The sequence below is a fragment of the Anabrus simplex genome, chromosome 1, assembly GCF_040414725.1.
Source record: "Anabrus simplex isolate iqAnaSimp1 chromosome 1, ASM4041472v1, whole genome shotgun sequence".
Lineage (NCBI taxonomy): Eukaryota > Metazoa > Arthropoda > Insecta > Orthoptera > Tettigoniidae > Anabrus > Anabrus simplex.
The window spans coordinates 731,482,246-731,508,166 of NC_090265.1; the positions used below are offsets into that span (position 1 = coordinate 731,482,246).

The following is a 25,921-nucleotide window of genomic DNA, read 5'->3' on the forward strand; positions in this document are numbered from 1 at the left end:
TTACATACTGCTGACTGAATACTTCTGCCTTTTGAAGATCATCTCATACACACTCCCCTTGTTCATTAATGATTCCTGGAATGTCCTTCTTTGAATCTGTTTCTGCCTTAAAGTACCTATACATACCCTACCATTTTTCACTAAAATTTGTATGACCACCAATTATGCTTCCCATCCATCATATTATCCTTAGCTGACTTCTTTGCTAGATTGAATTTCCTAGTAAGTTCCTTCAATTTCTCCTTACTTCCATAACCATTTCTAACTCTATTTCTTTCCAGTCTGCACCTCCTTCTTAGTCTCTTTACTTCTCTGTTATAATATAGTGGATCCTTACCACCTTTAAAGGAACAAACCTATTTTCACATTCCTCAACAATTGCTTTAAACCCATCCCAGAGTCTGTTTACATTTTTATTTACCATTTTCCAGCGATCATAGTTACTTTTTAAAAACTCCCTCATGTCTTTATCAGCCATATGGTACTGCCTAATAGTCCTACTTTTAATACCTTCCTTTCTTTCACATTTATTTTTAACTACGACAAAAACAGCTTCGTGATCACTAATACCATCTATTACTTCGGTTTCTCTATAGAGTTCATCTGGTTTTATCAGCACCACATCCAAAATATTCTTCCCTCTAGTTGGTTCCATCACTTTCTGAATCAGCTGCCCTTCCCATATTAACGTATTTGCCATTTGTTGGTCATGCTTCCTGTTGTTTGCATTACCTTCCCAATTGACATTTGGTAAATTGAGATCACCTGCTACTATCACATTCCTTTCCATATCATTTCCAACATAGCTGATTATCTTATCAAATAATTCTGAATCAGCGTCAGCACTACCCTTTCCTGGTCTGTACACTCCAATGATATATCAGGTTGCCTATTATCTTTAGAGAAGAGACTTACACCCAGAATTTCATGTTTTTCATCCTTAACTTTTTCGTAGCTTACAAATTCTTCTTTCACCAGAATGAATACTCCCCTTCCTACCATTCCTATCCTATCTCTACGATACACACTCCAGTCACAGAGAGTTACAATATTGAAAATCTTCCACCTTTTTAACTTTTTATTTGCCTTTTAGCAAATTTTTATTTGTAAACAGTACACGTTTCGTTCTCACTTGGGAACATCTTCAGCTGCTATTAAAGCTTAGGTGAATTGCTAAGTTTTTAAACACGTTATTTGCAAGTACATTGATTCTCTTAAAAACTACTAGAATACCAATTAAATTAAATGATATTAAAACAATGTGGGGGTTAATGTGTTAATGAAATGAGACTGGATGATTACATAATTGGTCAGCTTATTCATTGGACTAGTTGTTAAAAATTTCACTTTGTTACATTAAAAATGTCTGATTGTCTTCTGGTTAAAAGGTTTTAAAAATGATTGACTTCATGACACTGTTCAAATTGTTGTTGAATGTTTTTTCTCTTTCACTCCTTCCAGGTAAGCTGTTATTTATTATGAGCCTGCTTAAAGTGCCCTAAATTGAGTCTAATGCGGAACTTTGAAGCTGACTGCTGGTCAATAACAGCTGAAGATGTTCCCAAGTGAGAACGAAACATGTACTGTTTACAAATAAAAATTTGCTAAAAGGCAAATAAAAAGTATCAAAAAGGTGGAAGATTTTCAATATTGTAACTCTCTGTGATTAGATTTTGATACGGAAAATGAAGCTGATTACTTGCAAACTCACTCCAGTTCCGTGAAAATATTTTTGCATCCATTATATCATTTCTCAGCCATGATTCAACTCCTATTACAATATCTGGTAAGTACCGTATTTCACGGCATAATCGTCGCACTTTTTATACCAAAATTTTCGAAAAAAATTGTAGGGTGCGACCATTATACGATGAATATTTAATACCAGTATTTGTATTACTCAAAAATGTATTTATAACTAAATTGTATTTGATACAAATGTAAGATGCACGTAATACTCGCGTTTATACATCAAAATAATTAAAATAGTCTAAAACAAAATTCATAATTTTTCGCAACAATTCGGCGAACGTTTTTCCAACCTGAAATAAAAATGAACGTATTAAGTTAATTTGTCATTAATTTGAGTATTAAAGTTAAAATATTACACTTGCAAAAAATTATCGCTTTGTTGTGAAATGCGGACTTACCGGTACGCAATTTATTCCAAATCTTCGGTGTTGCTATCGCAGGTTTCGCTATCTGATGCGCCGTCCTCGCCTCTGTTAATACCAGTATCAGATTCTTCGTCTCCCTGCCACACTGCGTCATCTTCGGAACCGTCTAGTGCATTCGAAATCCCAGTCCTTTTGAAGCTCTTGGAGACTAGTTCAGGTGGTATAAGATCCCAACTCTTCTTCACCCACGAGCATAACAAGTCCAAGGGTGGACGCCTGATATTTCCGGCGGGCGTCAATTGCTGATCGCCGCTCATCATCCACTCGTTGTAAAATCGACGTAAGTGGTCTTTAAAGGGTTTATTAACACATACGTCTAGTGGCTGCAAAGCAGATGTTAGGCCACCAGGAATGACTATCTGTCGTGTCTTATTTGTAGTGAGAATTTGCTTCACTTCGTTCACGAGGTGACCTCGGAAACTATCTAAAACAAGCAGAGCTGGTTGTTTTAGTAGTGCACCAGGTCTTCTATTCCACACAGTTTTAACCCAGTCCAGCATGAGTTCTCCGTCCATCCAACCCTTTGGTTGCACTCGTACATGAATTCCACGGGGAAACTGTATATTCTTAGGCATCGTTTTCCTCTTGAAAATGATGTAAGGCGGCAACTTTCTCCCGTCAGCTGTAATGGCTAGCATTGCCGTGCATCGCAACTTCTCACTACTGCTGGTTTTCATTAATACACTCCGTGATCCTTTTAGTGCAATAGTGCTGTTGCGAGGCATATCAAAAAAATTGGAGTCCGATCGGCATTACCGATTTGAGAAAGCAAGTACGAAGTTTCCTTGCGCAAACGTATGACAAATCGGTGAAAATTTACAATCTTGTCTGTGTAATCAGCAGGCAACTTTTGGCTTAGTGTTGTTCTCCTTCGCACTGACAGATTGTGCCGTCGCATGAACCCCTTAATCCACCCACGAGTCGCCTTAAACTGAGTTACCGGTATGTTGTGTTTGCGACCCCCTGTCCCTTAATTTGTAACATTTCATATGATACACTGCAGCCATTGTTACGTATTTCACTGACGTACCTAAACACTTCTTCGTCAATTATAGGAAACTTCCCTGTTTTATGACCTCTAAACGCGCGTCTAGAAGGGTTTGTGCTTTTTAGCTTGTATTTTTACTTTCCGCCAGTCACGCACCAACTTTTCACTCACAGAAAATTTTCTTTCTGCAGCTCTGTTCCCGTGCTGTTCAGCGAAGGCAATTACGCTTAGCTTGAAGCCCGCAGAATAGTTTCTATATTTACCCATAATCGCTTATAAATGCTTCACACGTTAATGTTTTGCGATATAAATGACTTTCCGTAATTGTTCACTATTAAAACAAATTATTTCTGCAAACACCCAAAACACAAATTAAAAACTTAAATTCTCACGCACACATGTCTACAGTAATCACGTAAATCTGAAACAAATAAATGCATCTGTGATCTGTCCATTCCAGAGCAGCCAATACTGTTAGGCAGCAAGGAAGCATGCAACAATTTATCAGTTTAGCTCGTTGGTTGCGACACACTACTGCGCTTGCGCAAAGCTCGCAAACCGGAGCTAGCGCGGTGTAAATCTACTGTATAGTTGACTGTATTCCGAGACGTCAGTAACAAACATTCATTTTTTTCAATTTCTTTTAAACATACGGTAATTAGGTTAATATTTCTTCCCAGTTATTGATGATTTTACATTACATTACTGACGAGTTTATAAAATAAAACTTTAATAGCATTGGATAATAATTACCTTGACTGCTTGGATAAAAGTTTTCATCCCATGCCCGGACACTTATGACGTAGTAGTAAGATAAGAGTCTAGCGATGACAACTGAGACATCGTAAATAATTCGGCTGAATAATTCCGTGGAAATCTGCGTTATCGTCTTGGATTTCACTTCGTGCGCAATAACACAGGAGCCGGCCCCATGGTGTAGGGGTAGCGTGCTTGCCTCTTACACGGAGGCCTCGGGTTCAATTCACGGCCGGGTCAGGGAATTTTACCTGTATCTGAGGGCTGGTTCGAGGTCCATTCAACCTACCTAGCCGGTATTTCCTGGCGACGTTGCCGATAAGCGATAACTTACAGCCTTACGTATTTCAAATGGGAACTCATAATATGTACGTGGTGAATAAATAGTACACTGTCTCGCGACCACGTTGTCAAACTGCCGATAGTCTACCGGTAAGCCATGCATCGTACATATACCGGTATTATTTATTTATACGTTGTGCAACATGTCGCAAACGTGACTGTGTTGCCAAATTGCCCATAAACCATACACGTATTTAAATTGCGCATTCATGTGCAACTTACGTTGCAGTTCCATTTACCTTTTAACCAGATTAGTGAACAAAATTTGGACGAGCGACGATTATGTAATTAAAGGTTTAAAGTCCGATTTTTGTATTGAAAATAAAGGATGCGACGATTACGCGGTGGCGACGATTATGCCGTGAAATACGGTATATATCTATTAAATTACTTAATTCGATTCCTTTGTTTACAATGCTTCTACAGTTGAGCACTAACATTTTTATGTCATCCCTACTTGATTTCCAGTTCCCTGTTCGCTTAACACTGCTCCCTAGGCCACCCCGTTTCCCTGAATGTACCTGCCTATAACTTATAGTCAGGTACATTCAGGGAAACGGGGTGGCCTTTCCTATCCTATCGTCGCCATAAGACATATCTGTATCGGTGCGACGTTAAGCAAAAAAAAAAAACAACAACTTTAGCCTCCTCTGTACATCAGTGGCCCGGAAGACTGGAAGTTCTAAACCCGGCAGAGGGAAATCCATTTACTTCTCGACGTTGTACGATGTTTTCTAATTATTTTAACCATTATGGTTTGACTTTGGTCAGTGTTGACTTATATCTATCAACACTGCTGAAAAGCACTTGTGTAAAGACCTTATTAATAAAATATCATACATATTTCAAGAACTTCACTTATTCCTTTCATCAGCGACCCAACATTCCACCGAATAATTTGCGGAGTTGAAACCTAACAATATACTCTAAATAAGCTATAATTAAATTACCAGAATTGTCATCTAAATAAAATATTTAAAAACTAGCATTTGGACCCGTTCTTCGCACGGGAATATGTAATGGATTACACGATTCCTTCATAAATTTATGCAAAGTTACATGCCTGTATTCAAATGTTTAATACAGCATGTCAAACGTATTTTTCTACAAAAGCACGTGGCAGTAACGTGAAGTACAATAAAGCTGAACAACGTCGAGACAAAATTTATTATACAGTACAGTTCCTGGTCCGAAGTTGTGCAAAAATTCTCCCTGCTTCTTGGTGTTTCTCTCTCTAGATGTGGTGCTGATAAAACCAGATGAGCTCTATAGAGAAACCGAAGTAATAGATGGTATTAGTGATCACGAAGCTGTTTTTGACGTAGTTAAATATAAATGTGAAAGAAAGGAAGGTATTAAAATTAGGACTATTAGGCAGTACCATATGACTGATAAAACAGGCATGAGGGAGTTTTAAAAAAGTAACTATGATTGCTCGAAAATGGTAAATAAAAATGTAAACAGACTCTGGGGTGGGTTTAAAGCAATTGTTGAGGAATGTGAAAATAGGTTTGTACCTTTAAAGGTGGTAAGGAATGGTAAAGATCCACTGTATTGTAACAGAGAAATAAAGAGACTAAGAAGGAGGTGCAGGCTGGAACGAAATAGGGTTAGAAATGGTTATGGAAGTAAGGAGAAATTGAAGGAACTTACTAGGAAATTCAATCTAGCAAAGAAGTCAGCTAAGGATAATATGATGGATGGGAAGCATAATTGGTGGTCATACAAATTTTAGTGAAAAATGGTAGGGTATGTATAGGTACTTTAAGGCAGAAACAGGTTCAAAGAAGGACATTCCAGGAATCATTAATGAACAAGGGGAGTGTGTATGCGAGGATCTTCAAAAGGCAGAAGTATTCCGTCAGCAGTATGTAAAGATTGTTGGTTACAAGGATAATGTCCAGATAGGGAAGGTGAGTAATACAAAAGAAGTATTAAAATTTACCTATAACAATGACATTTACAGTAAGATACAAAAGTTGAAAACTAGAAAAGCAACCGGAATTGGTAAGATTTCTGGGGATATACTAAAGGCAATGGGTTGGGATATAGTACCATATCTGAAATACTTATCTGATTATTGTTTGGTTGAAGGAGCTTATGAATGGAGAGTTGCTATAGTAGCCCCTGTGTATAAAGGAAAGGGTGATAGACATAAAGCTGAAAATTACAGGCCAGTCAGTTTAACATGCATTGCATGTAAGCTTTGGGAAAGCATTCTTTCTGATTATATTAGACATGTTTGCAAAATTAATAACTGGTTTGACAGAAGGCAGTTTAGGTTTAGGAAAGGTTATTCGACTGAAGCTCAGCTTGTAGGATTTCAGCAAGATATAGCAGATATCCTGGATTCCGGAGGCCAAATGGACTGTATTGATAGGGTAGATCATGGCCAAAATGAGTGCTATTGGACTAGAAAAAAGAGTGACTGAATGGGTGGCTATATTTCTAGAAAATAGAACTCAGAGAATTAGAGTAGGCAAAACTTGATCTGACCCTGTAATAATTAAGAGGGGAATTCCTCAAGGCAGGATTATTGGACCTTCATGTTTTCTTATATATATATCAATGATAGGTGTAGATGATGCAAGCTAAACCTTCAGTTAATTCTTTGTTAACATAAATGTATTTGGTTTTGATTTAAGTGGACTAATGTGGGCGTAAACTATGTAAATAAATAACAATAATAGGTATAAAGAAGTGGAATCAGAGATAAGGCTGTTTGCAGATGATTTTATTCTGTACAGAGTAATAAATACAGTAAGTTACAAGATTGTGAGCGGCTGCAGGGCGAGCTCGATAGTGTTGTGAGATGGACGGTGGGCAATGGTATGATGATAAACAGGGTTAAAAGTCAGTGTGTGAGTTTCACAAACTGCATTGATGGGGGTGAAAGTTCCTTTTGGGGATCATTGTAAGTACCTAGGTGTTAATAATGTACCCTTGAAAATTGGTTATTGGTCTGTATGGAAAGAATATTTTATTACTGGGGTGGAACAATGCATAAAATTATCATTTAGGAAGGAGATTTCAACTCTGCACTGTCTCTGCTCGCCAGCAGCAGAACAGGTTTTCCCCCGCCGTGCAAGGAAGTATGGGTTTTTTTTGTGCCTTGTTGTACACCTCAGCTGAGTAGCACGTGGACACGAATTTTACCAGACCAAAAGCGATCAATACTTTAAGATTTTGACGTCATGATATTTAACCAAATGGATCGCAAGGTTAGCCCGATCGCTAAATCTCAGCCAATAAAATTCAACTGAAAAACACACCTATGTCTTGAAGAAATAAATACCCATGTATCTGGGGAAATTTGCGCTCTTTTGTCTTCGGCTTTCTACGTGAATAATTGCTTCGTACAAGTACTCGTCGTCATGTTATAAGAGCACATGTATAATTGGAGACGGCATATACGATATTAAAAATTATAAGCGTTCATTTGATGAAAGATGATATTATTTCTGCTTCTGAGGAAATTTTGAGATATGGAAAATATTGGAAATGCCGCAGTTCAGATTTCCTTAATTTTACAAACCTGAGGAACTTTTAAAGTACGTAAAAACTGTGCCAACTTGGAGAATCAAGTGTGTGTTGGGAACTATTACTAAAACAAACTTTTTAGTTTCAGCTTTCACCAGAAGACGGAAGATCACTAGCAGTCCTGAATTATTTCGGACGAATGGAACTTAAACATTACGACGGAGTTTGTAACTGTCCTAAGTCTTCGCCTGCTGCAGCCATGTGTAATTAAAATGTGAGGCATAATTCAGCCCAGGGGAGAATAATATCCGAGATGAAGTCTGGTTAAACATTCACTGATCATCAACCGAGTCCAGAAGCCAAGTCTACTACAGCTAAGATTTTAAATTATATTTTTCTCTATTTTCTGTTGTAATAATTATGTAGACGTAGTCCTTGCTTGAATATTTGAGATCATTTCTAATAGTCTTTGTAGTTAGAAATTTCACTCTTCTTTCTATGGTGTTGGTAGGTTTGATGTGTGTGAAAGTGTATTTGGGACCTGTATTTCATTCTATTTGAGTGAGTGCTTCGTGACATGTTCTCACTGTCCCATAATAAGTCGAGGAAAGTGTTAAAAGTATTTGACCCACGCAATAACATTTATTAATTTATTAAATAATTTTGGAATCATTTTTTAATTATTTGGGACAGAATATCGACGTGTTCTGTGAATTTAGGATTTTTCCTTGATGTTTTTGTGGTTCATCATAGATTTGAGATAGGATAGAGTCATCTATGATTTCATTAAACCATAGCCTATGATGACGCGACCACGCGCGTATAATAATAATAATAATAATAATAATAATAATAATAATAATGATAATAATAATAAAAAACATTATTACGGTCTAATAGAATGTTTAAAGGTCATGAGTGTAATTATTACTGTGCTTATAAGTGATTAATGTGTGCTATATTGAAGTAGATGTAGGCCTGGAATATTGGTCGTGACTTGAATGTTCACAAATTTTGCATTTACTGTTGTGTGGTATTTTTGAGACTTGTAAATGGATCTTGAGATAGGATTTTATTTGTGTGTCCATTACATGAGTCATTTAAGGAAAAGTGTATGTCTTTGAACATAACTTCTTCTTATGCAGCACATATTGATTGGTAATTTGAGAAAATAGGAGATTAAAAATAACGAAGGCGTGACTCATAGACCGTATGCGCGAATGCTTATTTATCTATGACTGTAGGCAATTCTATGGAATTTTAAATGATGATTTCTACCGAAAATTTATCCTGGAACATCGTAGTGGAATCTATTTAGTTGAAAAAGTGATAATCCTGTTACAATCACATGCCAGACGATCGCAATGGTAGCTCTTATCTGATATCGTCATTGGGAAAACTCTCATATTTCAAATAATTTTTAAAAATAAAAATCAAGAGATACGTTTCGATAAATCTATTTGATAATACTACCGGGAACCTAAGCTTGAATGTGAGATGGATGAATGATTGATATTTTGTAAATGTGATTTTTCATGGTGATATTTCGTCATGATATGTGTACACAGTGCGCGTAATGTTTTTCGATTTCTTGTTGTTTTGTGGCGAGCATATTTGGCTCAATTATAAATCTTTGAGCGATTTTATGATAAAATGAGACAGATTAGGATCTTTGCTTCGAGAAAAAGTACTTAAGCAAGGATCACGTCAATGAACTAAGCTCACGAAATGTAAAACATTTAACCTTACACAGTGAGAATTTTAAGTCTTTATTGTGAGTTGTGCACAACACTAGGTCAAATAACTCAAGATTGAAAATATAAGGAGTTGAATATAGGACTTCAAAGTAATTTAATTAAATAATCTGAAGCATAAATAATTCATCAGAATAATATTTAATTAATAGAAATGATTATTTGATTTTTCATGAGAGGTGAAAGTTTGATTCATTTAAGAGTAAATAGCAGAATATTGTTAATTTAAATAATGATACGAAAAATCAGATTTTTGATATTTTGAGATAGGACTTTCTCAGATAATAAGTTAATTAATTTTCTAATACGATTTAATAAAACTCAGTTTCGTATCTTTGCAGAATGCAATTTAATGAAGAATTGTGGGTGAATTCCAACAGGGAAGAATTAAATATTTTTATTCAATATTTTGGAAATATTAATTGAATTTTGGAAAGTGCTAATTAATTTTAATAAATGTTAAAACCCATTTTTAGTGTTTTCATTTGTCGTCAGTCCTTAGGTTGTCCCTGTCCTCAATAAATTTTACGTTGCCTGTAAGTGAACGTTCCGCCTCTGGGACTCTTGCTTACTGGCTGAGCTGCCCGGTAAAACGGGGGCAATAAGAAAAGCCCTTCATTGGGGTAATCACATAAATATGATTATTAATGAAGGGTACAGATCTCTGCACATGGTTATGAGGGTATTTAGGGGTTATAGTAAGGATGTAAAGGAGAGGGCATGTAAGTCTCTGGTAAGACCCCAACTAGAATATCGTTCCCGTGTATGGGACCCTCACCAGGATTACTTGATTCAAGAACTGGAAAAAATCCAAAGAAAAGCAGTTTGATTTGTTCTGGGTGATTTCCGACAAAAGAGTAGCGTTAAAAATGTTGCAAAGTTTGGGCTGGGAAGACTTGCGAGAAAGGAGATGAGCTGCTCGATTAAATGGTATGTTCCGAGCTGTCAGAGGAGAGATGGCGTGGGAGGACATCAGTAGACGAATACGTTTGAGTGGTGTCTTTAAAAGTAGGAAAGATCACAATATGAAGATAAAGTTGGAATTCAAGAGGACAAATTGGGACAAATATTCATTTATAGAAAGGGGAGTTAGGGATTGGAATAACTTACCAAGGGAAATGTTCAATAATTTTCCAATTTTTTGGCGATCATTTAGGAGAGGGCTAAGAAAACAACAGATAGGGAATCTGCCACCGGGGCGACTGCCCTAAATGCAGATCAGTAGTGATTGATAGTGATTGATTGTCCGCCTCCGTAATGTAACGGTTAGTGTTATTAGCTGCCGTCCTCGGGGGGCCTGGGTTCGATTCCCGGTACTGCCAGAAATTTAAGAATGGCAGGAGGGCTGGTATGTGGCTGAAATGGTACATGCAGCTTACCTCCAATAGGGGTGTGCCTGAGAAGAGCTGCACCACCTCAGGATGAGGACACGAGTTTACTACTACTACTTACTATAGTGATTGATTGAGTGATTGACCACTGGAGTAGCCCTGTGAAACCCATCGATGATGATAACCTCCCCTATTGTCGGTTCTATAAAAAGAGTAAAATGGGTCTTTAGTTCTTCCCGTTAACCCACCTTGAAGTGACATGCACCAAGTGTTCCACAGGACTTGAACTAAAGATCCAATTTATTGTAAGCATTGCCATTATTATCCTTCATCTGTCGTACGATAAATGTGTATATGGCATACAGTAACATATCTTGAAAGAACTAATTTAACGAACATATATTGGGAATAATCTTTCTATAAACGCTAACTCCAAGTGACACCTTTGACGTCATAATGCACCTGATAACACAAACCTGAATGAGTAGATTACAAATTGCACCCGCTTTTGATCTAAGTCCACTGAGACTTAAACTGCAAAACAGTCCGTTAATGATATCTCCCTTATTAACCCTCCTATTGAAAAGATGCAAATGAGAAAATGTTTTAGGAATTGATTTCCAATAAGGCTGGATGATTTACGTTCAGGTTGGTCATGCATACTTGTGGGAGAGTAAAAATCACAATTTCGATTTTCCTATAAACCCAAGGACAGGTGGATTCTAAATATGAAGTTTGGTAGAAATATCCAGTACTTTTCCAGTTACAAGAACTCAGACAAACAGACACCAAAGCTAAAAAATATCCAGACGGTCATTATTACACCTGAAACTGATAACTGTACAAAAATTTTCCCAAAATATTCTATGTAGAGACACACAGTTGTTATGATTTTATGTACATAGATACATAAAAATCAAAAATATACATAGTATCTCTTCTTCATAAAATTCAAATAATGTCACTAAAAGTTATGTGTGCGTCTGCAATTTAAATTTTTTTATTCCAGGTCCTTCTGTTTGAAACTTCCTCCAAATGGCCAACCTCTTTCTATCAACAAGGTGGAAAATAAAAAATACTTAGTTGTGAATCTGTTAAAGTGCGATACGGACTATGAAGCTAATTTTATGTAATACAACTGACATTCTCGTTACCTTACGACAGTTTCTTCAATGAACTTCTCCACCTCTGGAAAGGGGTCATTGTAGCGGATGTAGAGAGCCTGCAGGCGGTTTTCCCGCTCCTGAGGCTGCTGACTCCACAGGACTGCACACGCCAAGTGCAACAGCACTGTACAATCTTTGCCACCATTGAAACTGATGAACACCTCACGGGCACTGAATCTCTCAAAACAGTCCGTCAGTACCTGTAACAAGAGTCAACATGCCCTTCAACAGGATCTAACAAAACTATACTATGGATCACTAAAAGTTCACAACAAACAGAAAGAGTGGGTCTTGTATTGTTCACTTGACCATACCAAAAGACTGGAAGATACAACTGATTCTATGAAATAATAATAATAATAATAATAATAATAATAATAATAATAATAATAATAATAATAATAATAATAATCCCGTGGGGGTTTCAGCCTGTTCCCCTATCCGGTGCGCTCCAGGTGACGGATCGGGAGGCTCGCCGGACTTGTCCGGAGGGTTTAAGGGAAATAAAATACCTCTCGCGGACCAAACAGGCATAGCTCGCCAACATTTTCAGCAATATCTGAAGCTCACTACTTCAGTTGTAACCATGACACCGACATAGATCGATATCCCCAATACTTTTAACTTGATAGCATGATGGAATCAACCTACAATATAACTACCCCAGGCCCTAGTAGACATACTAGTTTTTCTCGGTCATCGGATTCTGGGGGACCAAGAACATCATGTGGGAATGTATCGGTGCTTCCCAAATCTCTTCGCCCAAAATGCAAAACTTTCTTTGGTAGTCTAAACATCAACACACTTCAGAAAACTGGGAAGTTAAAACAATTAACAGACATGTTAGATAAATTAAACATCCAAATTTTAGCACTTCAGGAAACCAGATACACGGATGACAATCATTATGACTCAGGAAATTATAGAATTTACAAAGGCAAGCCAGCAATCTCCCTTCATAAGAGACCATTACAATCTGGCACAGGATTCGCTGTAAGAAGAAACATTGTAAACTCTGTACTTAAAGAAAAACACTATCCATTAAATCAGGAAACAAAGCTTACACATTACTTAATGTGCATGCACCCACCAATAACTACAATCAAAAAGATCCACAAATGGTGGAAGACTTCTGGGAACTGCTAGATGAAACTACAGCCACAATTTCAAATCATAAATTCTATTAGGAGATTTCAATGCCCAAATTGGTAGAGAAAAGAAATTCAGGACCATTGTAGGACTATACCCAGCGCACAATAGAACTAATAAAAATGGAGAAAGATTTAATTGATTTTTGCAAAAAATTTTGATCTCAAATTAATGTCAACACATTTCTGGGTGCTTACACACAAGAAAACAACCTGGAGATCCCCAAATTTTCACTTGGGAGAATTTTAACTAGATCATGTGGCTATTTCCAAGAAAAATCAAAAAGAAATTATGAATGTTAAAGTTAAAAGAGGGATCATTGACTCTGACCACCATCTATCCTTAATCAAGGTCAAATTTCAACCAAACAGGTCCAAACCCAGAATAACAAAAAACCTGGGTGTCAATCCAGAATTTCTTAAACAGAACACTAGTACTTTCCTTGAAAGTATTCCTACTCACAATCCTTCGAAGTGGCTAGAACTCAAAGACGTATTTTTGAAGGCTTCTCGAAATGTTGACACACCACCCAGGAAACGCAAACATAGGTGGTGGAATGAAATCTGCGACAAGGCCATAAACATTAGAACTAAAGCCTGGCAGAATTCGAATTCTCATAAACTGAACAAACCTGGCAGGATTTCACCAAAATACAGAAACAAACATAAAAAATTAGCAGGTCTGAAAAACGCAAATACGAACACTACAGATTGGCAGAAACTGAACAAGATTTTACAAAAAACAATACACGAAACTTCTACAAAACTTTGAGAGAAGAATTATCAAATTATCAGGCACCTGGTCTTTGCTTCAAATGCCCAGATGGGACATTGGAAACGAATAATCAAGAGAACTGCAAACTTCTAGCAGTTTATTTCCAGGATCTTTTAAACTGTGAATCCCCTAAAGAACAACTCACCTTTGAAAAACCCTAATCTAATCAAGATTCAGAACCCCCAACACTGGAAGAAGTCAAAGAAATAATCCATGGACTAAAAAATAACAAAGCCCCGGGGGAAGATGGTATGATTGCTGAAATGCTGAAGATAGGAGGTGACAGCGTAGCCCGGAAAATCCACTCGATTCTTGAGAACATCTGGATCACTGAAGAAATCCCGGAAGATTGGGAATGTGCGCTAATCCATCCACTACACAAGAAAGGGGATAAAACGAACATCAATAATTATAGAGGAATTAGCTTGATACCAGTTGCTTACAAAAATTTTTCCAAAGCCCTGCTCACTAGACGTGAGAAACAAACAGACCATCTAATTGATGAATACCAGGAAGGTTTCCGAAAAGGAAGATCTTGCACAGAACAAATCCTTAACCTCAAAACTATCCTCCAAATGCGCAAAACTACACAAACAGTCATTACTTTTGTAGATTTTAGAAAAGCATATGACTCCCATCAAACACTTTTCAATACTCTAGAAGAATTTCAAGTAGATAAAAAAACAAGAAAATTAATCAAACAAACATTAACTGGCACTACTTCAAAAGTTAAACTCCTAGGCAAAATATCGGAGCCTTTTCCTGTTAATACCGGGGTCCATCAAGGGGATGGTTTATTGCCGTTACTGTTTAACTTGGTACTTGAGAAAGTAATCAGGATCTGGGAAAAGGAAACTAAAGGAATAACTCTTGGAAGACTATGTAAAGAAAGAATTCACGTGCAATGTCTGGCCTTTGCTGATGACATAGCAATCCTTTCCAATAATAGGCATGAAGCAATTCATTCCATTGAAAAACTACATGAAATTGCCATCAAAACGGGACTTCAAATTTCGTATGAGAAAACTCAGTACATGGAAGGAGCCTCACGATACTTGGATGGACAACCTATGATAACTAAATTCGGCAAAATTGTTCAAGAGAACCAATTTAAATATTTGGGAGAAATTATTCAGCCCTCCGGTTTAAACCGCAAAGCAAGTAAAGAATTTCCAAATTACAGAAAGCGTACAGGATCACTTGGAACAGGTATATTAAAAAATCAATATCTTGGAATGCAAAACTTAGACACTATAATACAGTGATCAAACCTGAAGCGTTATATGCCTCAGAAACCTTAATCATTGGGTGTGGATCTTTAGCCAAAGACATTGAGAAACAAGAAAAGAAAATTTTACAAAAAATTTTTGGCCCACTTTGTATAGATGGAACATGGAGAAAAAAATCATCTCATGAGATATATTGTCATTCTAAAAAAATTTCTCACACTTTTTGGAAAAGACGATTGAAATTTTATGGACACATTATCAAAATGAACACTAACAGGCTAACACTAAAAGAATTCTCAACCTGGCCCTTTCATTAAAAACCAAGAACAGCTGGCTTCGTGAAACTGAAACAGATCTCCAGGAAATCAACATCTCAGAAGACATTGTACAGGACAGGTGTAAATTCAGAACCAAAATCGACAATCACCACTTTGAAGACAAATCCAACACCAGAGCTACTAAAACTTGGACAGAAGAACGAAGGAAGAAGCTCAGCGAGAGGATGAAGAGATTTTGGGAGGAAAAGAAGGTCAACACATCAGCTAAGCAAGTTCAACAGTGCTCCTGAGTAGGGCATAACGAAGTAAATAATAATAATAATAATAATAATAATAATAATAATAATAATAATAATAATAATAATAATAATAATAATAATAATAATAATAATAATAATAATAATCATCATCATCATCATCTTCAAATATCTTTGGAACAAGAAGTCAACAACATGGAATAATGAAATCAAGAAAGGTTTGGAAAGAAACAACATAAGGGAAGAAGAAGCAACAAAGAGAGAGAGATTTTTAGGAAAATAGTGTTAAAACTGGAAGGATTAAAAGCTTGAGAGGGAAAGAAAACGGGCTCAAAATGGTCCGAGGCAAGAAAAAGGAGGCAGAGTGAGCAGGTGAAGGAGTTTCGGAGGAAGAACAAGAAACAACAAAGGATGAAGCATTGAACTTGTCACATGGTCCCTAGAAGACCATAACAGAGAAAGAACAACAACAACAACAACAATAATAATAATAATAATAATACAGCAACAATAAAATCAACAGTTCTAGCTCTTCAATCAAGCAACTCAATGTAGACAACATCCTAGGGATACAAGCTACACATTGTAGATAAATAAAATATAATAAAGTATGAGAATATATTCATTTATTCCTAAAAACTACAATCCTTCTTAATCATCGTTATCCGGTCGATTAGATTAGCAGTTTGCGTTTTTCTACCACTATGAACGTTAATGTGAGTCATTGCATTGTTTCGCTTACGCCCTTCTAACTACATTCGGTGTAGACATTAAAAATAAATAAAAGCCGGAGTCTATTGAACCAAGGAACACATTACAGAAAGAATTATGGGAATAACTTAATTTGGCTGTGAGACCTGGACCGTGAATGCTAAAGACAAAAAGCGCATTGATGCCTTTGAGATGTGGTGTTGGCGGAGAATGCTATGTGTACCCTGGACAGAAAGAAGATCTAATGTTTCTATTCTGGATGAACTCCGCGTCAAGAAACATCTATCTTCTCGTGTGAGTGAGTGTTACCTCCAGTTCCTTGGCCACATTTTCAGACGAGATGGAAAGAATTTGGAAAAGATCACTTTGCAAGGCAAAATCGAAGGCAGTAGACCACAAGGAAGAACAGCAAGTAGATGGATAGATCAGGCGAAGAAGATCACTGGTCTACCACTTCAGATCATATTAAAGAAATGTGAAAACCACTCGGGATGGAGACATCTCGTCAAGGTTGCAACACGTAAATGATAGAGCTATGTGGTCACGACGCTCAGTAATGAGCATAACGACTAATGATGACGATGAATAAAAAAGAAAACGAGTAAAGAAACTAGCAATTTTAGGTTGTTTTTCTGGAACTGCACGTAGGCTGGAAGTGATTTTCAAAATTTGTTTTCTTAGTTTGATGGAGCTATCTAAGATGCACAATTTGAAACCTTTCCGGGCTCTTTAGCCGTTCAGCTTTAGGCACAATTGAGGAAATTGCTTAATTTTATGTTTTTCGTAGTATGGGGACTCCTAATTTGTCTGCTAAGAAATGTTTACAACATTAAAAAGGTTCTATCTTATGGGGCTAAGCTGAGGCATCTAGACACTGTTGTTAAACCTGAGCAGGGGAAATACTGGATATGTTAGGAAAAGGTGGACTTGAAGATATCCAGAAGAGAAACATTCTGGGGAGAGGAGACTCAAATCTGACAGAGAATTGTCTCAAAGAACAGACGGAGTGATTGACTTGATGAGGAAGAGGACGTTACAGTTCTATGGACACTTGTTGAGGATGGACAATGACAGATTCTCAAAGAGAATCTTCGAATTCTTCAGGAAGAGAGAAGACAGAGCTGAAATGGTTTCGAGAAGTGACTAAGATGGGGTTTATGGATGATTATATAACGGACAGAAATAGACTTAGACAACTCGTCAAAACGTTCTGTGGTTTCCAGGAGACTGGGGAAACGCTAGTGAACAAAGGGAGATCCTATACAGAAGGAAGTACGACAAAGAATGAAAATATACTGGCAGAGAGTGAAGGCAGAAAAGGCAAAGATTGTCAAACGTGGTTCACAGATGGCCGAAAAAAAAGAGAAGAACAATATAATTTTCTTTGTCTTTGTTTGACGCATAGTGTGTGGTCGGGCAGCCAACCTGGCTAGTTAAGAACTAAGAATGAGCACTAAGAAAAGATGACTTACAACTTCATTTCTTGCCATGTGCACTTATCATTCGGGCTAGTGTCAAAACCATTGGACTGTGATCAAGTAAAGGGTGTCTGGGACATAATCCCCAGGTTAGAGCCGCAAAGAGGCTTTTAGATATCTAGCAGTCTGTAGGGCAACTGTTTCCTTTACATGTTCTATTTATTTGTGTTTTTATTCTGTCAGGGTTGGTAATGGAATCTAAGTATTATCATTGACAGGAATGACGTTACTTAGCCTGCCTGGTGGCCATGATCGTTAAGGCGGTAAAGTCTAAACAGTCTGACAACGTTGTTAGCCGGTTCGAGTCCCATTGGTCTAAACAAATTTCAGAGTAGGGGAGGTGATGGTATACAATTTATAATCACTAGATAGCATGTTGATTGAAATTCGTCCATTGGATGGCTACGTTAAGCCTTGAGCAGACCCCTTTGGTGCTATCAACAGGAGTAGGCTATGTGCCAGCACCGGGTTTCACCCTCTCCCTTTCTGCTGTCATATATCACATCATTCATTTCATCTCATTAACTCCTCTCACGAGGTTGACGTCAGGAAAGGCATCTGGTCATAAAAACCCGCCACAACAGATTCATCTCACTTCATACCCAACCCCGTAGTGAAACGGGATAAGGGTTGGACAAACAGATGGGAATGACATCCCATTTTACATCGGACAATAGCAATGCAAGTACCTCCTTCAGCAACAGAGAATGTCGTGCAATGTGCTTTATTAGGTTATAAATCTACTTGGGCCGGTGGGCTCCTGGACTTCGCACTGAACTCGTCTCTCCTCTAATACCAATCCCAAATAAGATTTGAATAATTTCTACTTCCTTATAATTAGAGCCCAGATTTCCATGCACTATTAAATGACGGGACATGCACAATAAACTAGAAAATATGCGCTATCAAAATTCAGTTCCACATTGTTATATTTTCATTTCCTTTTGAAACACTGTACAACAACTAATTCCTCCACATTTTCTTCATTTAAATTTATTCGTTTATCTGACAGAATATTCCTGAACACAGAAAATGATCTCTCTTACCGGACAAGTTGGCCATGCGGTTTGGGGCCACGCAGCAGTGAGCTCGCATCCGGGAGATAGTGGGTTCGAACCCCACTGTCGGCAGCCCTGAAGATGGTCTTCCGTGGTTTCCCATTTTCACACCAGGCAAATGCTGGGGCTGTACCTTAATTAAGGCCATGGCCGCTTCCTTCCCACTCCTAGGCCTTCCCTCTCCCATCGTCGCCAGAAGACTTCTCTGTGTCGGTGTGATGTAAAGCAAGTAGCAAAAAAAAAAAAAAGATCCTTCTACGTCACAAGAAGTGACAGGTTCATACTTAAACGAAGACATTTAGGACGAAGTCTATCTGAAGTTATCTCTTTGAAAAAATTATCTTAGAAATTCCTTTCCCTCAATCCATTTAGACACGAGGTCTCTTCGCAGACTTTTAACAGGTGGTATAACACCAACACTGCACAGCACAGTCCAACACTATATTACAGCATATAAGTGTGCTGCTTTCCAACTCCCTTCTTTTCTAAATTATTTTGGCCTCAGATGTGTGGGCAGTGGGAGTTCGGGGTAGGAAATACCAGGAAAACAAAACAGGATTCAGTGCAAAATCCAGGTTTGTTAGCTGCTATCTCACTGAAGTGTGATTCAAGTTTTGATTTCTTCGTCTAACACACACACACACATACATACATACATACATACATACATACATACATACATACATACATACATACATACATTATCATTATAGACTGTTATGCCTTTCAGCGTTCAGTCTGCACGCCTCTGTGAATTTACTAAACGTTGCCACAATCCTCGATTTGCAACTAGTGTTGTGGCCTCATTTAGTTCTATACATCTTATCTTTAAATCGTTAGAAACCAAGTCTAACCATCATCGTCTTGGTCTCCCTCTACTTCTCTTACCCTCCACAGCAGAGTCCATTATTCTCCTAGGTAACCTTTCCTCCTCCATCCGCCTCACATGACCCCACAACCCAAGCCGGTTTATGCGTACAGCTTCATCCATAGAGTTCATTCCTAAATTAGCCTTTATCTCCTCATTCCGAGTACCCTCCTGCCATTGTTCCCACCTGTTTGTACCAGCAATCATCCTCGCTACTTTCATGTCTATTACTTCTAACTTATGAATAAGATATCCTGAGTCCACCCAGCCTTCACTCCCGTAAAGCAAAGTTGGTCTGAAAACAGACCGATGTAAAGATAGTTTCGTCTGCGAGCTGACTTCCTTCTTACAGAAGACTGCTGATCGCAACTGCGAGCTCATTGCATTAGCTTTACAACACCTTGATTCAATCTCACTTACTATATTACCATCCTAGGAGAACACAACCTAAATACTTGAAATTATCGACCTGTTCTAGCTCTGTATCACCAATATGACATTTAATTCTGTTGAATTTCTTACCTACTGACATCAATTTAGTCTTCGAGAGGCTAATTTTCATACCATACTCATTGCACCTATTTTCAAGTTCCAAGATATTAGACTGCAGGCTTTCGCCACAGTCTGCCATTAAAATCCAAGTTGTCAGCATAGGCCAGACTGCTTACTACATTTCCACCTAACTGAATCCCTCCCTGCCATGTAAACTACGAACAGCAGAGGTGAAAAATTACAGCCTTGTCTAACCCCTGTAAAGTACCCTGAACCAAGAACTCATTCTACCATCAATTCTCACTGAAGCCCAATTGTCAACATAAATGCCTTTGATTGATTTTAATAATCTACCTTTAATTTCATAGTCCCCCAGTATAGTGAACATCTTTTCCCTCAGTACCCTGTCATATGCTTTCTCTAGATCTAAGAAACATAAACACAACTGCCTATTCCTTTCATAGCATTTTTCAATTACGTGGCGCATACTGAAAATCTGATCCTGACAGCCTCTCTGTGGTGTGAAATCACACTGGTTTTCATCCAACTTCCTCTCAACAACTGATCGCACCCTCCCTTCCATGATGCCAGTGAATATTTTGCCTGGTATACTAATCAATGAGATACCTCGATAGTTGTTGCAATCCTTCCTGTTCCCTTGCTTATAGATAGGTGTAATTACTGCTTTTGTCCAATCTGAAGGTACCTTACCAACACTCCACGCTAATTTTACTACTCTACGAAGCCATTTCATCCCTGCTTTCCTGCTATACTTCACCATTTCAGGTCTAATTTCATCTATTCATGCTGCCTTATGATAATGGAGTTTATTTACTATCCTTTCCACTTCCTCACGCATAATTTCACCAACATCATTTTCCACCTCCCCATGAGCTTGGCTGTTCGCAACACCACCAGGATGATTTTCTTTTACATCGAGAAGATGTTCAAAATATTCCCTCCACCTCTCCAGTGATTCCCTGGGATCTATTATGAGTTCTCCTGAATTACTCAAAACACTGTTCATTTCCTTTTTCCCTCCCTTCCTAAGATTCTTTATTACTGTCCAGAAAGGTTTCCCTGCTGCTTAACCTAGCCTTTCCAGGTTATTACCAAATCTTCCCATGACTTATTTTTGGATTCAACAACTATTTGTTTAGCTCAGTTTCTTTCATCTACAGACAAATCCCTGTCTGCCTTGGCCCTTGTTTGGAGCCATTTCTGATAAGCCTTCTCTTTATGTTTACAGGCTGCTCTCACTTCATCATGCCACCAAGATGTTCACCTTTTCCCATATTTACACACAGTTGTTCCTAGGCATTCCCTTGCTGTTTCTATTACAGCATCCCTGTATGCCACCCATTCACTTTCTATATCCTGAACCTGCTTACTGTCTACTGTTCGAAACTTCTCACTAATCATATCCATGTACTTCTGTCTAATTTCCTCGTCCTGGAGATTTTCTACCCTTATTTGTTTGCAGACAGATTTCACTTTCTCTACGCTAGGCCTAGAGATACTTCGTTCACTACAGATCAGATAGTGGTCTGTATCATCGAAAAATCCGCAAAAATCTCGTACATTCCTAACAGATTTCCTGAATTCAAAGACTGTTAAAATATAGTCTATTATGGATGTGGTACCCCTAGCCTCTCATGTGTAGCGGTGAATAGCCTTATGCTTGAAGAATGTATTCGTAACAGCTAAACCCATAATAGCACAAAAGTCCAGCAAACACTTCCCATTCCCATTACCTTCCATATCTTCCCCACATTCACCATTCACCCTTTCATATCCTTCAGTTCTATTCCCAACTCTCACATTGAAATCGCCCATTAGCACTATTTTATCCTTGCTGTTGACCCTGACCACGTTGTCATTCAATGATTCATAAAACTTGTCAACTTCATCCTCATCTGCACCCTCACATGGTGAATACACGGACACAATTCTTGTCCTAATTCCTCCAACTGACAAATCTACCCACATCATTCGCTCATTTACATGTCTAACAGAAACTGTGTTGCATGCAATGGTATTCCTGATAAAGAGCCCTAACCCAGACTCTGCCCTTCCCTTTCTAACACCTGTCAAGTACACTTTATAATCTCCTATCTCTTCCTCGTTATCTCCCCTTACCCGAATAACACTTACTCCTAGCACATCCAGATGGATCCTCTTTGCTGACTCAGCCAGTTCTACCTTCTTTCTTCCATAAGCCCCATTAATATTGACAGCCCCCCATCGAATTCCATTTCGTTCGCCAAGTTGTTTCCAAGGTGTCCCTCGCCTGTCAAATGGGAGTGAGACTCCATTACTCCCATAGGTCCGAGGCTTGCTTAAAATGTTCTGAGCTCGGTAAATTCATGAAGCAGGATGCTACCCTACTTGTACATAATCCAAGTGAGGATCTCTCCTCAAACGAGTTATGGACCACCGGTGAATTGTATAGTCCTAGCCGCCTGAGCACAAGGAGGGCCATGACTCAGAATATGTCCAAGATGCCCACTCCCATTCCATTCCCATAAACATGAACCATCCACAAACATGAACCATAGACGAAAAAAAGAAATACAGGAGAACCCCGCTTAACCGAAATGATCTGGCAAAATTGTTATTTTAATATTTTGTTTTTACCCTCTCGTTCTTAACCATCGATATTAGTAATTCTCTTGCTATATGTGCTGAGAGGTACTAGGCAAACCCTATTTTTATATCATGACTTATACCAGAATGCATGTGTAGCATAAAACAAAACAGTTTCTTACCATCTAGTTCGTTCCATGATAGATTTTTTCTTGAACAAGCAAGGATTATTACTATTACTGCATTATTATTATTATTATTATTATTATTATTACTGTATTATTCGTCATGAAGATCATGTACACTGTAGTTAACGTTGCTTCAGTTGCGGGAGTTTCATCGTATTTACTGCTCGGACTATACTGCAGCTTCTGTTAGGAAACCAGGGAAGTCCAGCGACCCTTCTCCATACATATTTTACTTTCACCCAAGCTTGTTCCACTGGCCTTGCGGTTTAATACCGTAGTTCCAATGATTTTCTTAGAAAATGTTTCATTATTTCAGATTGCTTTGTGCTTTGTTGAACAAAGCAATGAATCTACACCAGCTGATGTATTGTTGATTAAACGGTGGCGTGATATAACTGCACAACAGCGCTGCACCAAAAAAAAAAAAAAAAAAAAAAAAAATCACAGATTTCATACAATGAGTGACATTATGTAAACATTTTAATGTTAACATAGTGTAAGCACATTTGCCATTTGCTTAACAGACTTCATGCATTTTTATTTCGACATTTAGCTTCCGAAAATATTTACCATGTGTCATCCGAAGAAATGCATCAACTGAAGTGCCCCCCCCTTTATTTTGGATAAACGGGGTTTTTACTGTAGCCATAAAGTAATGTAAAATTCAGGGTTCAGTTTTTACTGGGACACCTTATTACTAAGGATTAGAGCGTTCGACTCTGAGTCTTCCTGCTTATGTCAACGTTTACTTAAGCAACAGATAAAGTGCTTGGCTAATTAGATTATAGGACCTCTATGCATCTAACTTTGGTTGTCAAATAGTATGACAGGAATACATTTTCTTTCTCTCTCAATGATAGACAAATAACGTAGATGTACAGTCCCAAATTCTGCAAACCAATGTTCAAAAAAGGCACTATCATGCAACTTAATGTATGCGTCAAAGTCAAAAGAAAAGTCATATAATCCAATATAAATGTCCAATTATTCGGTATTAACATTTTCAAAATATTCATTATGCATGAAATTTCTCCCAAAAGGGTCAAAACATGCAAACATGCACGGAAAAAGAACGGTTATTTGGAAATGATTTGTAATAAAACGAATATTTGCAAAGTTTCAGAAGTGTAACCAGCTTATTTAGGAACAATTATTTGCATGGAAATCCGGGCTCTACTTATATTATAAACCTTGGGGTCCACAGTGTATATCTGCACCCTATCAAGAGTGGAGAAACATGCACAGAAAACAGATGGAGATCAGGTGAGCACACAGAGCTGCCGGACCACCAACATAAAAATTCAGGACATTTTCAAGTTTCTCATACCTATTCTCGACGAAAAAAATAATTAACGAAAATATTTTAGAATAGCGTCTTAATAGCACAACAAAATAACATTAAACTGGATTCATTTTGTACAGTTACACGCATATTACATTACTCTTTTGAAGACCATATCAATGATGCTCAACAGACCGTGAAATCTTTGTTAAATAAAACATCTTTACTCATGAGGCAATCACTGAATGAAACAGAGTACATCATGTTTCAAATACTATTCAGAAGTCTCACAACTTTTAACTTTAAACCACTTATCAGTTTAAAGAAGAGCTTAAACTGTCATTTTGTTCCACATCTTGGGAGACAAATTTGTTTAACCCTCTCCCACACATAGCGCAGTAAATTATACTTGTACTTCCAGTCGCATCCATAAGCTGCCTATCGGAGGACAGGCGAATACAGCTGATTATTAGTAGCACGTGAACTATCTTAAGAGACCATAGATGTTAGTTGCCTTCTCACTGTCTCACTGCCTTCTGTATTTCACATTAAGGCTGACGCAACTGGAAGTACAAGTACCTTTACTACCCTACGAGTGGGAGGTATTCAGCTTCTGCCGTACACATTACTACATTTTTATACAGCAAATTCTTTAATAAATATCTGCATTTTTCAGGATGATGGGTAAAAAGAATGAATTTCATTCTGGGGATAACATGCATTTAAATATGGACAGGAGAGGGTAAATAAAAGTGACTGAATGAATGCCAGAGAGTCATCCGCAATATTTCAACTCTAATTCAATGTAATCCTAACGTGAAAAAAAAAAAAAAAAAAAAAAGGTCAGCAAATCATGTGCTTTACTTTTTCTCCCTCAAGTAATAACAAAAATTCAGATGAGACTTCTTTTTTGAAGCTAAAAATATTTATAAGTTTCTTTACGTCGCACCAACACAGACAGGTCTTATGGTGACGATGGTATAGGAAAGGGCTAGGAGTGGGAAGAAAGTGGCCATGGCCTTAATTAAGGTACAGTGCCAGCATTTGCCTGGTGTGAAAATGGGAAACCATGGAAAACCCTCTTCAGGGCTGCCGACAATGGGGTTCAAACTCACTATCTCCCAAATGCAAGCTCACAGCTGTGCGCCCCTAACTGCATGGCCAACTCGCCCGGTAAGGCTAAAATTTAAGATAATCCTGCTTTCCCAGGATTTATGGCAACCCTGTTCTGCAAGCCTCTTTGAATTATCCTTTACCTGATATTTACTACAGTTCCTCTGTCTTCTCTACTTCTGCCCTCCTCCATTCAGCTTGCAGGCTCCTACACGTACATCTTTACCCAACCAGTTCATTCCTAACTTATCCTAACTGCAAGTACCCTTCTCCCATGTTTCCCCACCTCATTCTCACTACTTTCATGACTGTTACTTCCAACTTTTAAATAACATGAGTCCACCCCAGCTCTCTCTCCCGTACAGCAGTCAGTCTGAAAAGGAACGATGTCCCAGAACTCACCATCACCCAAAGGGACTGATGAAAAATATGATGCCATCATGGGAGAAGGTGCACGTTAAAAG

At 37.9% G+C, this 25,921-nt stretch overlaps 1 protein-coding gene across 1 annotated transcript in view; it reads right to left on the minus strand.

The window, feature by feature from the left end:
• Positions 1-25,921, minus strand: part of LOC136857442 (FAD synthase) — an 88,927-nt gene that overhangs the window by 54,137 nt on the left and 8,869 nt on the right. The window contains exon 2 of the mRNA XM_067136109.2: positions 11,983-12,194. Within this exon, the coding sequence (XP_066992210.2) occupies positions 11,983-12,194 (212 nt within the window). The remainder of the gene's footprint in view (positions 1-11,982; positions 12,195-25,921) is intronic.